This window comes from Centropristis striata, chromosome 5 (genome assembly GCF_030273125.1).
Source record: "Centropristis striata isolate RG_2023a ecotype Rhode Island chromosome 5, C.striata_1.0, whole genome shotgun sequence".
Classification (NCBI taxonomy): Eukaryota; Metazoa; Chordata; class Actinopteri; order Perciformes; family Serranidae; genus Centropristis; species Centropristis striata.
Genome location: NC_081521.1, coordinates 28,442,934 through 28,459,238, shown reverse-complemented (window position 1 = coordinate 28,459,238; position 16,305 = coordinate 28,442,934). Strand labels below are relative to the sequence as shown.

The 16,305-nt window shown below is 39.3% G+C and overlaps 1 protein-coding gene across 1 annotated transcript in view; it reads left to right on the top strand.

Moving 5' to 3' along the window:
• Positions 1-4,164: 4,164 nt before the first annotated feature.
• Positions 4,165-16,305, top strand: part of ajap1 (adherens junctions associated protein 1) — a 63,563-nt gene continuing 51,422 nt past the window's right edge. Inside the window, exon 1 of the mRNA XM_059332936.1 lies at positions 4,165-4,980. Coding sequence (XP_059188919.1) covers positions 4,952-4,980 — 29 coding nt within the window. The 5' untranslated portion in view covers positions 4,165-4,951. The remainder of the gene's footprint in view (positions 4,981-16,305) is intronic.

The window sequence follows — 16,305 nt, the reverse complement described above, 5'->3', positions numbered from 1 at the left end:
ATTATTATAATAGATAATTATATCAAAATGTTTCCTGCCTCAGACAGCTGCAGTGAGCATCTCTAACTGTTATGCTGAGGGTTTAAAAGAAAGCCTGGAAGGATAGTTTCATGACAACCTCTGCACTGCAGATATCAGACGGAACTGTTGCCCAACGAGAGCCATGTAAAGTCGCTATATTCGCTGTCTGTAACCCCAGCAAAACCAGAGCCATAAACCCCCTCGGCAGCATCCAATTCACCCTGCACACTTAAACTGTACCCACAACTGCTGTTCAGAATGCCTCAATCCAGCTTAGAAGATACACAGCAATACTCAAATCCCTCTTCCTTTTAATTCCCACTCTCATGGCGGGGTGTTAATGGCTTACACAACAGATGTTTAGTATGCTGCGTTTAGGTCCATGTGAGCAGAAGCCACCCACAGTCTTAGACATGCATGACAACCTGTGACTCTGTCTCTGAGGTAAAAATGAGCCTGTTCACACTGTATCACACGCAGCTTGCATGAAAAAAAACAGTAACAATTGCACGTGAGTACACGCACAAGCATGCAACGTGAGAAGACAACATGCAAAACAGAGTGTGTGGAAGAGAGAGTGTGAAGGGGAGAGATGGAGGAAGTGACAGAGGGAAGGAGTGCAATGACAGCTTCCATCTGCTAGGGAGCAACTGACGGCTTCTCCACATAGAGGTATCCACTTGGATACCAGTATGTATGGATACACATAATGTAGTAATGAGGGTATTTGACAGAAGTGTGCTTTATGGCAACAATTAGTAGGGGAGGAAAGTTGCCTCATCATGTGTGGAGCAGTCAATTTTATAAACAGCTGCAATTCATCTGATTGGGAGGAAAGCGTCAGTGTTCATTACAGTATGCGCTGATCAAGGCAGTCCTGAAGAATTAAAAACCCGACAGTACCACTCCTGATGCAAACATGGGAAGTTTTTGCATGTCTAAAACAAGTCCAAATACAGCGAGCATACACAATTCAACCACTGTAATATTTATTTTTTCTCCCAGGAAAGGCTAGAGCAGTCGCAAAGGCTAAAACAGGTGTGATGTGTTCATCGGTTTGACACTTTGACCCCGAGGTGTACATGAAAGGTTGCCACATTCTCTATTTTTCTCACGCAAGAGTTGATCTTGTCGTAGGTAATATTTTCACCTATCTCACTGTGCGGTCACATCAGCACATTGATTCTAATTTTGCCTCCCGTTGACATCTTGCAGTACAGGTGTTCAAAAAGCCTCTAGGATGACAGTTTAATGCTGTATTCATGTCATGTGGGAATCCACTTTTTTGGATAAGAATGGTAAAGATCTTTGAAGCATCTTCAAGGCTTCAGGCAAAATCTAAATCTGTAAACACTTTCTTCTTTAGCCATCCTAGCGACGTGGCTCTAGGAATGGTGATATTGGTCTGTTGGCCTCTCCAACACTTTTGTCCACACTGAATAACTCTGAATAATTTTTTATGGTTTGCAATTAAATTTAGAACAAAAGTTCATGGTCCCCAGAAGATAATTATTAACCCGGACTCAGACTTTTAATCATGTTAGCACATTTACATCTATCAACTTAATTTATTATAATTTATTGTCACCTGCTTTAATCAAAAGTGTTTTTTGCATGTTTGGCTGCATGGTGGCGTACTCTTGCCTCACAGCAAGAGGGTCGCTGGTTCAATTCCAGCTTGCGGCTCTTCTGTGTGGAGTTTGCATGTTCTCCCTGTGTCAGTGTAGGTTCTCACCGGGTACTCCGGCTTCCTCCCACAGTCCAAAAACATGCACTTAGGTTAAATTGGTAACTCTAAATTGCCCGTAGGTGTCAATGAGAGCGTGATTGTCTGTCTCTACATGTCTATAGTCTGGTGACCTGTCCAGGGTGTACCCGCCTCTCGCCCCAATGTCAGCTGGGATCGGCTCCAGCCCCCCGTGACCCAAGTGTGAATAAGCGGTTAAGAATAATGAATGAATATAGCCTATATACACTACTATTTATTTATTTATATTTTTTTGTTAGTGAATTAAATTTCAATTTGGGGATCAATAAAGTATTTCTGATTCTGAATAACTTTGTCGATCCCCTGACTTTTTCTTACCATTACCCTGAGGTTGAGATTTTTGTTTTTCAGTGAAATATCTCAGCATCTAGTCAAGTCAAGTCAATGATATTTATAAAGCCAAATATCACAAATCCCATATTTGCCTCAAGGGACTTTACAATTTGTACAGTACATGACACCCTCTGTTCTTGCTGACCTCGCCTCAGGTAATGAAACACTCCCCCAACATTGAAGCAACCTCATGAAGAACAACCTACATTATAAAATTCCATCATAGACAATCAGGATGAAAAATAATAATCGTTGCTATTGGATCTCTTAACTTTCCATCTCGCGCCACTATCAGTATGTAAAGATTTGTCCAGTACTTTGGTTGATGTAAATAGACCTTAATAGTGGCAGCCCACTTTTTAATCGGCTCTGGTCCTGGAAGTGAATTTCCTATTAATTTATATGTTCAGAAAATGATTCAAATTCAAACAAACGCTGAAGAAGACATTTTTAGGCAAATGTTACACTTCATTTTTAAAGAACTGAAAGGGTCATGTTTCTATGCTGATTGACAGTTTAGCATGGTAGAGACTTGTCAATCACAAGCTAGCCACCCCCTAAAGCATACCCTGCTTTATTTGACTCTGAATGGGACCATCATTTAAAAAATCAAATCATGCTGTCAAGACTTGAGACTTGTGATTGGGAACATAAAAAATGATTACTGAAGTGATAAATCAAATGAGAACTTGGGGCATTTTCACACGGACTTCTATATAATCCAACTTATTTTTGGAACCAGTGTAGTTGCCCCCTGCTGGTCATTAGAAAGCATGCAGCTTAAAGTCACTTATGAATTGGCTTGAGTGGGAGCCATATTAACTCATTTTAAATAAAGCCTTAATTAATTAAGCCTTTGTAAATATGTTTAGAATCAATGAAATAGCTTGTTAGTTCAATTGCACTATTTATGATGTTTCCTGTAATGTGAATCACGTGATAGCTCTAAACAAATTTAGCCAAATTGCAAAATTCATATGAACAGTCTGACCTGCAAAAAATTAAAATAAATGGGCTGCACCAATTTTCATGGGGACTGTCAATTGTTTTGGGAATAAATTACTTTGAAAACAAATCAACTCAGTGTGGCTTTAAATTACTTGTTTCAGTGATTTTAATTGAATCTTGCTCTGCACATTTTCTGTTATTTATAATAAGTGGCAATACATTTTAAATGCCTTTTATGCAATGGCGTTTCTTTTGTTCTGGCTGGTGATAATGTCTGCAGTATTTTTTGCCAGCATCAATTAGGAGTGGAGGAGTCATACAGGTGCATCTCGATAAATTAGAAATGGAAAAGTAAATTTCCAGTAGCCTAGTTCAAGTCAAATAGCCCCAACCAAGTATTGAGTCATATAGATGGACATACTTTTCAGAGGCCAACATTTCCATATTAAACATACTTTTTAAAAAATTGGTCTTTTGTAATATTCAAATTTTTCGAGAAACTGAATTTTAGGTCTTCATTAAATGTAAGCCATAATCATTATAATTTAAAGAAATTAAATAAATTAAGACATGAAATGTTTCATTCTGTGTGTAGTTTTAATTGAATTACTGACATAAATAAACATATCTATGATATTCTAATTTATTGAGATGCACCTGTATTCTGCTTTATGTTAAATTAATCCAAATTTGACTTTAAGCAAGAGCACAGATCATGCACAAATTGTCAGGAGCGTGGGATGCCAAAAGAAAAGGTTGCATCATTCATTATCAGAATAGTGGTGCTGATTACCAGCTGACGTGACTTGAAGTAATCCTGTATGTTTTCCAAATGTATTTCCAGCAATTTCTATGCATTTTAACTCTTCACTGATATGACAATCCGTGCATACGCTTTACTGGACAGTGCTGCAGCTCGTCTTGCTCGCCTAATCTGGCACCCATGAGTCCATAAGATTGACGTGACGCGAGACACTCCACCCATATGACTTGAGACACTCCAGCACATGACATATTTGGCTTTAAAATGACGTCACGGCAGCGTGGGGCTCAGCAGGCAGGTCGTTCGTCAGTCTGAGAGAAGAGAAGCAGCAGGAGACGGACCAGCCTCCTCTCCTCTCTGAAGACAAACTCTCATTCCCCCTCTCTCCAACTCCTCCGAAACAACTCTCAACCTCCAGGATTCTCCTTCTCCGTCGTCTCCCCTCTTCCTTTTTTCAGTTGCACCTATTTTTTTTCTTTCTTACTTTATCTCTAAGCCCCTCCGCACTGCTCAACACCCCCAGATATGTGAGTAGATAATGAGGACCCCCTGCCAGCGGTGACTTGTCTCCTCCGTGCTTGAGAGAAGCGAACATCTTCCACCATCAATTTTTTTTTGGACGTTTACCTTCCCTTTCAACAATGTAGGAGAAGGTGCGCTGTCATTTTTCAGCGACGACGATGCCAACTACATGCCTTGTTTTCTGCTCTCCGCACCTTACATGTTTGTCTCTACAGTCGGTGGGGGGATATGAAAGATTTCGGTGAAGGCAAAGTTTGAGGGTACCTCTGTCGGTTTCCCGCTCACCTGTCCGCCTGCACGCGCGGACCCCTCTCCCTTTTACCTGAGGGAGGTTATCGCCAAAAGAACAGTTGTCGAACAACTTAACAGAGACCTGACTTGTGTTGTGGTATTTTGAGTGGGATTTGTGAGCGTTTTTTGGAGGAATTTGATGTGCGCAACGTTGGAGGATATGGCTTAAATAATGGTTGCGTTACTGACAGCCGGAGTAAGGTCCGTCACTTGAGTGTTTTCATCAGCTATTGTCGACTTTGGAGGAAACCCATCTAAATGGGAGGATACCTGGAGGACTGAGTCGGATTCGGCAGTCGAGAAAAATGTGGATAAAACGGAGTGTTGCGCGCAGGTAAGACATGAACATTCATTTTTATATTATATCAATCACACTGTAATGTGAAGATGCTCAGGGAAACCGAAAAACGTACATGTTTTTTTTTAATCATGTTTCACATTTGACACCGCTGTTCGACAACATGTCTTAGTTTTTTAATCTACGCCACTGCAAGTTAGGAGAGTCTGCTGGAATTGATAAATGGATTACAGGCTGTGTTTCAGTAGGTGTGTGAAAAAAATACACTAACGTAGGCTTTTGCTGCACCAAAGTTCTTTCAAAAAAACGACTATTTTCCGCTGTAGTGTTGACAACCGAGGCGGTGGCTTTATATGCATATGTTTTCTGATGTTTTAAATTGAAGAATATGACGATGAAAATTTCACATCCTGTACGCTGGGGGTCGCCAACAGTACGGCGCAAACCAACACACATACATTCACAGACACGCGCGCGCGCTCGAAACACACGCGTGTGGATGCACGCGCACACACAGCCTCAAGGTTAGGTCTGTCAGCTCCTCCAAACACATGGACGCGCTGTCATAGAAACATAGTATTAATAAAGTCATTAATTAGTCAGTGACACAAAAAAAGATATATTTTCGCATTTGGAAGTCTAATAAATATGAAAGTAGTGGGTGGATGTGTTGAGAAGCTGGAGGAGAGGATGGCATCTGGATGGAGAGGCACCTCATTCATCCCAACAACATCCACTCATATTAAAATGTTTTCTAGCAGTCATACAACAAAATAATAACTCTCCTTGTTGTCATTACGCATTTTTATACCCCTTAACTGAGTCAGTATGGAGACAAGTGTTCTGACTTTCACTCAGTTTAGGGAGTCTGCAAACAAAAGCTAAAATTGAGCTCATTCATTTGCTGTAAAATGGGTTTAGAGGTAATGACACGCTGTGAAATGAGACCGAACCTGCCAGTGGTGGGATTCTCTTGCCACCTGCTGGATCTCATTCCCACCGGTGGCTCTTAATTCCTGCCCATTTGCAGCCAAGCATTTATTATGCATGACACACACTGTACATCTTAGGGACTGACCTCGCTGGGTAATGGCAGTGCACGCCCGTAGACAGAGCAGTTGTATAAGACGATGAAATAAAAATGTATTCATGTCTCATATCTCAGTATGGATCGGTCAGAGGCACAGAGAAACCAATTTCCATCGTCAGAAATCTCCATCTCGCTTGCTCTTATTATATGGAATGTCAAAATGGGATGTGGGATGAGCGGGAACTGCTGCTATGGACTTGTTATTTGTAGTAAATCACCATGTTCCACATTGTTTGTCATCACAGGCTAGAAGCCTCTATTGTCTGTGATTTTTATTTATTATCAGATAGTGATGGCAATACTGGGATAAAGCCATGCATCCAGTAAGGGATGTGTTTATTAGATTTTTTCATTTGAATAACAAGAAACACATGAAGAAATGGGCAGTGAGCATGTGCAGAGGAAGCTTCTGTACCTGTTGGAACAGACAAAGAACAGACCACCTACAGAAGCTTGATATGTGGGCGTAAATGCAACAGCACTGACTTTAGCAAACCTACAGAGGAGGATTGATGGATAGATTCCTTACTAGATTAAAAGCAAGGATTTTTAAAGACAGCCACTGTAGTTACTCTTTATGTAAGCTGGGCAAACTGTCTCATTAAGACATTGTGTGATTATTCAGTATCATCGTTTAAAGACTGTAGTGGTATGATGATGGTCTCATTTCACAAAATTATGTAAGTCAAATAATCACTCCAAGGAAATTGTCATTAAATAATCAATATGTGCTTAAGATTGCTAATTTCCTTAACAGTGAAATTGAGGATGAATTAATTTTAATAAGATCAATTAATCAAATTATTATATAGTAAAAAATGTCCTACATAACTTCACCACAATCTACATCTTTTTGACGTCAATTTGGTCATAATGTTTATGTCTTGAAATGATTTATTTTGTCTAACCAGCAGTTAAAAAATATTCAGTTTGCAATGATATTTTCAAAAAGAAAAATCATAATTGTGAAGCTGGAATCAACAAGTGAATCACACTTTCGCTTCAGAAATAACTTAAAATAATGGTCAAAATTGTGGTTAATTAATTTTCTGTTGATCGACTCGTGGTGTCAGTACTTGAAATCAGTTTGTTGTTACTGTAGAACACTGTCAACTTTGGAGTAACAAAACTAAGTAAAAATCACCACTAACATTGGAAAATTGCTTTATCTTAATTAAAACACACACCTGTAAAACATTGGCAATAGCAAGAGCTTTGTTTATCGGCTGGGAAAGAGTGTGTAATTAAATTCTTCCTTTAGCATTAACTACCAAAGCATAAAACTATCACTCAGGATGCAAATGGAAAGGAAAAAAAAGTGCCAGTAGGAAGATGCATTACACCAATATGTCTTGTTAGCTTGACTAAAAGCACATGTGGGATTGCCACTTAAACAAGACACTTTTCAGTCAAAGTAATGGCTTTCTGAAACTTTAGTATCTCCAAGAAGATAAATGTAGTTCTCGTAATGGTACAGAATTATAACAAGCTCCAACCAGAGAGTGTCTCACTTGAGGGTTTACCAGCAGGGATTCATCTCTCCTACGTTTGGCATCTCCGGGCTCAATCTTTCATGAACGTCACAGTTTTAGGTTCCCTGTGGTGAGCTCTCAAGGCGCTGAGGTACCGGAGATGCTATCAGGGCCTCGGCTCACTGCAACTGGAAAATATTACCGCTTGAGACACCGGTTGCCTTTCAGGAGGGCATCATTTGTCAGTTTCCACTTTGCCGGCAAGTGGACAGAATTGTTAAGTACAGATGACTGTTCCTACACGCGTCTAGCTTTTTTCCAGCCTGGAAACATTCTTGTAATTAATGGTGATAGGATGATATGTTGAGTAACTGGTGAAAAAAGAGAAGGTGGCTTTTAATGAAATGACGTGTATTTACATTGCTGTTGATCATGTGTTTAGTATTCTGTGGCTTATTGCTGCTTAAAAAACAGTTTTGTATCTGAGTAATAGTCTAATTCTGTTAAATATCGCCGGCTTAATGAAACACAGGGTCCCTAATATATTATACTTTACGCTGAGGTGTTTTCTTTACTGAGAAACAATTGCTCTTGCACAACATAATCAGTCTAAAGCTGCTTAGGGTGTATGACCAGTCGTCGTCCTCACTTGCTCTACCAACAACTCCTGGGCTAAACGTGGCATTACTGTGAGAGGGTCCATCAGATTTTCACATATTCCTGTGATTTAGGTGCCATCTTAATAGCCTCTATGAGGGTTATTAACTGGGCCTCTCTGGAGCGTGATTAACCTAATTTGCAGTGAAATAGGCTGTGTTGCTTCTCTGAGATCCTATCCTCTGGAGATGTGTGTGTGTGTGTGTGTGTGTGTGTCTGCGTGTGTGTGTGTGTGTGTGTGTGTGTGTGTGTGTGTGTGTGTGTGTGTGTGTGTGTGTGTGTGTGTGTGTGTGTGTGTGTGTGTGTGTGTGTGTGTGTGTGTGTGCATGTCGTAAACACCCCATGCTCAGCAGTCTGTTAAATCCAGAAGGACCAGAACAGGTTGTCCCTGTGAAATAGTGGAAGAGACAAAACAGACATGGATGCTGGTTCATCTGAACCATACTGGAAATACAACCAAGAGAGAAAGACAAGAGAAAGAGAGAGAATGAACCATAAATGTCTCATCACTGACTGCCTGGCATAACAATCAGTTGAGAAGAGACCGAGCCAGAATGGGACCATAACCACTGTAAAGTTAATTTCCCCTCCATGACACATAACAGCATAGTGGATGCTTAAAATGAAAGGATTGGAGTTTAAACCAGAAACCAGAAACACTAAAATTCTTGAATAATGCTCTGTTGGCCAAAGTTGTTTATTATAAGTTTGAAATGACGAGGATTTCAAGGCTGTTACTTGTTCTTTTGGACTTGAAAATCCTGTGAAACAGGATTTAGACCATCATGGGACAGTAAATCTCTCCATTAAAAACATACAAAGCTAAATGTTGGACAGAGGTGGGCTAACTGCTTCTTAAGGCATGTTTTGGTGCAGGTTTAACAGATTTATAACTTAAGAAATTGTTAATTTAAACAAATGAATGATGATCATTTGAGCATAGGCCTGAAATGATATCTTCTTTAGTTGGATGATACAAAGTCCCAGAAATAATTGCGATAAACAATATTATTGTCATTTAAGGTCACTATCATAATGATTGTATAATAGCACATAGGGGTGTCCGTGATTAATCAATTATTGGTTAGCATTAATAACTGAAACGATTACAAATTCATGGTCGATAATGCAGGAGAAGATGAACACATGGTGTATGCAGCCGCGCCACTAGGTGGACCCTCTTACTTTTTAAGGAGATTAGGCTACATGGGTGTTTGGTGAGCAGCACCTGAAAGGGCCACACCAACAGTAAAACAAAGACACCTCACTGCCCTCCAACAAAAAAGTTGCAGCGTGCTTCGTTGTACATACTGAGCAGAAAGTTGTAAAAATTCTACAAAGTTGTTTTTTGGCTGCTGTGCACTTTAGTTATCTGAATTGGACACTACCCTGCTTTCAGTATAAATGCATTTTATCGGCAGCAGTAAACAGACAGAAAGGTAGGAGCGGCAGTTGTCCCCGGGACATCGTTCCAGCTGAGCAGCTGGGCTACCATTAGCAACAGTGAACAACACATTAATCAGTCATGTATGTAGCAGGTATGCAGATTATTTTAAATAAAACCAGTCAAGCGGAAGTCCTTGTTCTGTCCAGCGCATCTAACGTCAGTCTGATCTAATCTAAGTCATTATTTTGTGTTACTTAGTTTACTACTTAGTTTATATCAGTTCTTTAAACTCCTACTGTAGAATACAGTGTGTTGAACATCGGTCATGTCAGTGATTAACAGTTTTCTTATTAAAAAATGCCATTCATAATTTATTATGGATTAATAGATAAGAGATTATTAAGACTATCGACCAACGGTTAAAGAAATTTCTCAAAATGTACATCCCTAATTGTACAATATACAAGTACACTTTCAAAGACCAATGAACTTTAAATTATTGAAAATATTAATATTGGATAAAACTAATAAAATAAAATTATTATTGTGACAGGCCTATTTGAGAATTGGGAATCAAGGCTAAATATGGCAAGTATCTGGCTGTATATTGTTCAGTTTACTTTAAACTCACAGATGAGCCATTTGGGACACTGCTCACATACAATGACACTGCTCTCTTCCTAAACTAAAATCCCACCATTCAGATCTCATGACACTCAAGTTCAAATTCCCATCAAAGTGCCAGCAGCCCCTCAGCCTGATTGGGTTTAATGACCAGCTTGTCCAATTTGGGCTACATGAGAAAGTGTGTAGTTTTGTTGCACAGAAGCACATCCATCCCACAGAGTGAAGGAACTAACAGCACAGAGCTCATACTTGATTCATGTAGTGAGCTTTTTCCGGATCAATACTGCCTCTACAAAGGATCAGATTTATCCATCATGGCCCTTCCCCACCAACTGGTCTTCTCTGGGCGCGGTGGGGGCGCCTCTCAGCGGGCCCATTTCCACTAAAATACTTCATAAATGAACAAAATAAAGTCCCCCCCACCTTATTTTGTTTCCAGAGACTTGGTGGTAATTGATGTGGATTGAGACATGGACTGAAATAAAAACAGTGAGGGGCTGAGTTGATTGGAGCATTGTCCTGTTCATCTGATTCTTTTTCTCTCCCCCTTTTTCACCCTGTTCCCATGCTCTTTACGGCCCTGCTTATCTTCCTGAGCATGTGGGTCATGTACTTCGTAGTGGAGGACATTATGCAGCTGGAGTAATTAATGGGATGATACAACACCCTTAGCTGTTGCATCTTAGACCCCCTCAAACCACACACATTCACACCCGACCCCACCCTTTTTGGTTTTTGTTTGTTTTCCTTTTTGAATTATGTTCCTAACTCAGAAATGCAACAATATTTCTTACACTACAACTATAGCAGCAACTTAACCTTACAGACATGGATATGGTGTGTGTATGTGTGTTGCACAGTACCAAAACATTTGGAAGATTTTTGTTGAATATTTTCCTCCCAGAGGCCTGCTGCACAGAAGCAATCCATAAATCTCTGGAACTCTTTGGAGAGCCAACTGTGGTATTTATCTCCCTAATACAGAATATCTACTGAGGAGAGCTTAACTCCTACACCTCACAGCCTGTATTTTTCAAAGCAACACAGCCACATGCAGCTGATATTAGAAAAAACATAACCAACGCATAGAGATAATTCCAGTGCATTTTTCAGGTAAAGATATGATGAGGTGAAATGTATTATAGAAGTCCAGTGGAAGACACGTACTACACTGTAGCACACGGGCAAATCTCCAAAAATAAAAGGTCAAAACAGAAGATTGTGTATCTGCAAAGATGATTCTCCCCGCCAATGTTTTTGACCTCTGGAGGAGTCACCTACTTTGTTTACATGTTCAAAGTATCTCAGGTAATAGTTCATGTTCTGATAAAGGTTATACGTGTTGCTTATAGACCGGAGTTAAATAGGGATTTGTTTTGTGGGGGAGGGCTCTGGGTGGGTGGAGGGATGAAGTGTTTAAACAATACTTCATTTTCTGCATTCTGGTGAATTGTGATGCATCAATCTCTGGCAGAAATGTCTTAAATTATGTAAAATAAAACACAAAGGTGCAATAGATAAGGGTATTGGATGCAGCATTTTTTCCCTCTTCTGCATCAATTTATGGTGGAAATGTCTTGATTTATGTAAAGGGAAGCACAGGTGAAAGCACCACCATTCAAGGTTTCAGAATATAAGGAAATACAGTCACATCCAGTTAAGCTCTCAGGTATTCAGTTTTGCTTTAGAATATGTACTTGAATGCATCATGCCAGGTCAGTGCCAAGTCGTAGTTCTCAGTGGTACAAAGCGATACGGGCAAGTCAAGATATTGTGACGCAGTAAGAAAACAGTGCTCTTGTGTGTTTATGTATCATGCACTGATGTTTGACTGCCATGATGTGCATTGGTTCTTAGAAATATGCCTCATTAACAGTCTCTGGAAGTGTATGACTCAACTTTTTCCCATGGTCTCTGCTGCAGGTAGTGACTCAACCGCCAGTAAATCTATGATGTAGGTACATGAGCAAGGCCATATAGGGCTTTAAAAGTTCTTAGTAAAACTTCAAAATCAGTTCTATATCATACTAGTAGCCAGTGTAGCATTGTGAAGATGAGAGTGATATAGTCAGCTGGCGAGGGGAGATGTCCTTTTGGCTAAACCCCAAAAACAGGGACTTACTCTAATTCAGACATGACAAGATAAAGGCATGGATGACTTTTTTAAGATATGCTTGATTCGTTTATGAGAAGACATACACTTTATCTGTGAAGAGAAATCACATTGTCACAAACATTTCATGGAAAGAGGTAAAAAATATTTTATTCCAACTTTATGGGCGACCGTGTAAATTGCTTGATTTGACGGATTGATCGTCAAAGATCACACTTAAATTGGGGGTGGAATGCTTGATGTAAAAGGTGATATTGTTTGTATGAGTCAAATTAAAACTAAACTTATTTTGTTGTTGATCAGCGGGAGATGTGAGCAGTGCTTGTGAACACCTGGCCAGTCTCAACGCTTATCAAACTCAGCAGCACGTTATTTAGTTGAATCAGTATCTAGGAGGATTTAACATAATCAACAAATTAGAAACACAACAAAGGGGGAATAAGAGATTTTGTTCTTGTGTATCTTGGCAATAGAGTTTGCCACCAAAGAACCATATGTGTGTGTGTGTGTGTGTGTGTGTGTGTGTGTGTGTGTGTGTGTGTGTGTGTGTGTGTGCGTGTGTGTGTGTGTGTGTATATACATATACATGCTGGGTTGTATTTGCCCTGTCGCTTAGTCTGAGAGCTTGAGCACACAGCCCTCTTCAGCTCCAACAAAGGCATTGCATATTCAACAGGCTGCAGATAGAGACTTGGAGGTATCACAGCTCCAACTTGTAGTGGACGGAGGGTTCAGCTTCAGGCTTCAGCTGTAGTGCATGATATGCAAATATTTCTACAAATGCACCTCAAATACAACCAACAACTAGGGGCAAATTGTTGTTTGCTTGAGTATCAGCTGCATGCATGTAAAGTCTGGAGTGAAATGTGCAGCACTTAAGTGTTGTTCCTAAAGCCATAAATCACCCCAACACATTATAATCAGAGGTTAATGATATCATCATTATGTTAGAAAATGTCATGAGTTGGTTTCTAAGAGCAACACTGATAAAGTATTTGGTGATTTTTCTTTCAGACCCTGTTCATACAAGTGATGTATGAGCTTGGTAAATAGTGGCTTATGATTATTTTAACTGTGCTGTACCAAGTATGTAATATATTAAGATGAATTATACCATGGTCATGGTGAATATTGGATTCTGACTGGCTGCAGTGTTGACATGAATTCCTGACAATGGACACAACACATACTAAGTACTTCCAGTGAAACTGTCTGTTCACTGTGTTAAATTAATGCACTGGCTAAATACTGTCAGCCAGTATCTAAAATCAGTAACCATAGCAACAGGGACACAGTCAGAGCCTCCGTTTAAAATTTATTGCAGTTATTTACAAGACTAGGAGTGTAGTCCTTCAGTGGCTTGTCCCCACAGGACGGAGACTGTAACACACAGGCTGGAAGAAGTACACTGGCCCTCTGATCTAGGTGTTAAACTAACTGTCAAATTATACTGTTTGTCAACTGTCTGGCTCAGAGCTGAGCTAAAGGTTCGTCCTGTTTACTGGAGCAGGGAACAGCATTTTCATTGCTTAAGAACCTTAATTGGGATGGTAATGATTGTGTTAGGCATTAGTCAAACCCTCAGGTGTTACCAGGAAAAGTCAGTTATGGCTTTACATTTTTTTGTGTAGATTTTAATTGCAAACATATAAGTTGGAAGAAGTCTTTATTTTGTTGTTGTTGCAAGAGACCATGGCATAAGCAAGATATTGCCAGCTGAAAAGGGACGAACGTTACCTTACTTTACATGCTCTTATCTCTTGTCTACAATGAAAAGAAAAAAAATATCAGGCATTATCCATAACCACTTATGCTAACTAGGGGTCACAGGGGGGCTGAACAAAATATCCTTATAATAAGTAACCAAGAAACATACCATACCATAATAATTACGCATGTACTTATTAAACATTTTTTATTTTATATGGTTATTGAATAATATGACTGCAGATATTATTTGTTTTATTCTATCTACAAACTAAAGACATAAAAAGCTAACAATGAATTGATTACATTTTATTTATAGACACCTTTCTTATCACTCAAGGTCACCGTACAGTGTACACAACAACAAAACAACAAAAAATAACAAATAATAATTGAACAATTTAGTAAACAGAATGGGGATGATATATGATATTTAATATAATATGAATGATTTCATTGTAATATGAATTATACTTTATTGAGGGTGTTGCTGCCATAAATATTCACATTGTGTTCATCGTTATTATTATTGTAAAAAAATATATTATAGCACCTTTAAGCAATTATGAATGGGTTGCAAGGTTGATAACTATATAATGCATTTGATTTGTGTCTGAAGTGCTGCCAAAGTAACATGTAGGCATATAAAAATGGGAATTTAAAAACACATGGTTTGTCTGGTGTGAGCTTTCGGCCCTAAACCTGCAGAATCTGCCACCCCCGTGATCTTCTCTCACAAATAAAAAAGGCTGCTGGAGCCTCATCCCTGAAAAGTGCTCTGCACAATGGGAGAAGAGAGAGTGAAAAAAGTGCCAAGCAAAGGGAAAAAATGAGCAGAACTGGATTAAAATAACAATAGAGCATTTTGGGAATGGTCCATTTTGAGCTGCTGCCACAATATGATACTGTCTGTGAGAATTATGGTGGATAAGAAAGGTGCTGATGTCTACAGAGAAGTCCTAATGCTCTGCATGCCGTACTGTGTGTGTGTGTGTGTGTGAATGTTATTTGAAAGCAATTTTTCCTCCCATACACAGTACCTTATTAACACACATGTAGGCCTGCAGACAACTGTGATGAATTAGGGTAAGTGCTTTCCTTAGAGTGACAATATGTGAAGCACTACTTAAACAGTGTGCTAAAGTTTGCCTTCAGTAACATAACACATTCTTTTGTGCCCAGGACTGTGAGCCAGCTGCCGGTAAAAATGACTTTTAAATAGAATAATGGAAGAAGCCATGTAGCTTCATAATTCATAAATATCCAATATGCAGCCCCATTCATCAAAGTTGCAGAGAGTCCTTTCAGCATTTTGTATACCTTCTGACATTTTCAATTTGCTTTATCATTAACAGTTTATTGAGTTTATTGGACTGGAAAGGCAGCTCTGTCATATTTCTCATATGAAAAACACATTTCTCTGAGAAGTTCAGCTTTTATAATGGCTGTATATTTAATGACAGTTGGGTGTTTCTTTCAAATTGTACGCACGATTACACTCCCCAGTGTGGATTTACTCCCCCGTGTAGATTTTTATTTCCGCATGCAAGTGGAGATGATTCCAGTCAATTTAGGCATTACCTCTCAAGAGACACTTAGATTACATTGTACTGTAGCTCTGATCTTCCTGTCAGCTTTCAGTGATCAATGCATTACAGCGTGGAAGGGTAATGAGGTGGTGAGATCAGGATAACTTTATGTGACACCATAGCGTCAGTTAATACTTCCACTCTGTCCACTTTGAATAACAATTACTTGTAGAGTTGCTACATCAGTATTTATTTGATCCGTGCACCTTCTTTTGTATGAGATAAATATAAGTAATGTCCTCATAACCTGAGAGTTTATGAATAACAATATAAGAGCATATTATCTTTCCATTGTATTTGTTTTATGTTGTACAAAGATAAAAATTCAAATGGCAAGCCCTAAAATGCTCTTTATTAGGACTGTAATGGCTTCATGAATTCAGCTTGAACCGTCATGGTATAGGTGCATGCAGCTGCACACAGACTACATATATGTTTCAACCAGAAGCTTTTAGCTGTATGTGGATTGGCGTGTGAGTCAATCAAATGAAATGTCAGATTTGGAAGACCTGTCTGCCTGGTTCCTGGTCAGCTATATCATCACAAGTCTATGAGTGGAAACACATACAGCACAGGTTAACGCTCATTTGATGGCACCCAGACAGCCTGACCTCTTATCCCCGATGCTTTAAGCAACTTTTAGACAGGCATAATGGGATTCAACAATCACTGAACAACTGGCATTTACATTGGTATCATGTTAAATGTTTTAGTTTTTC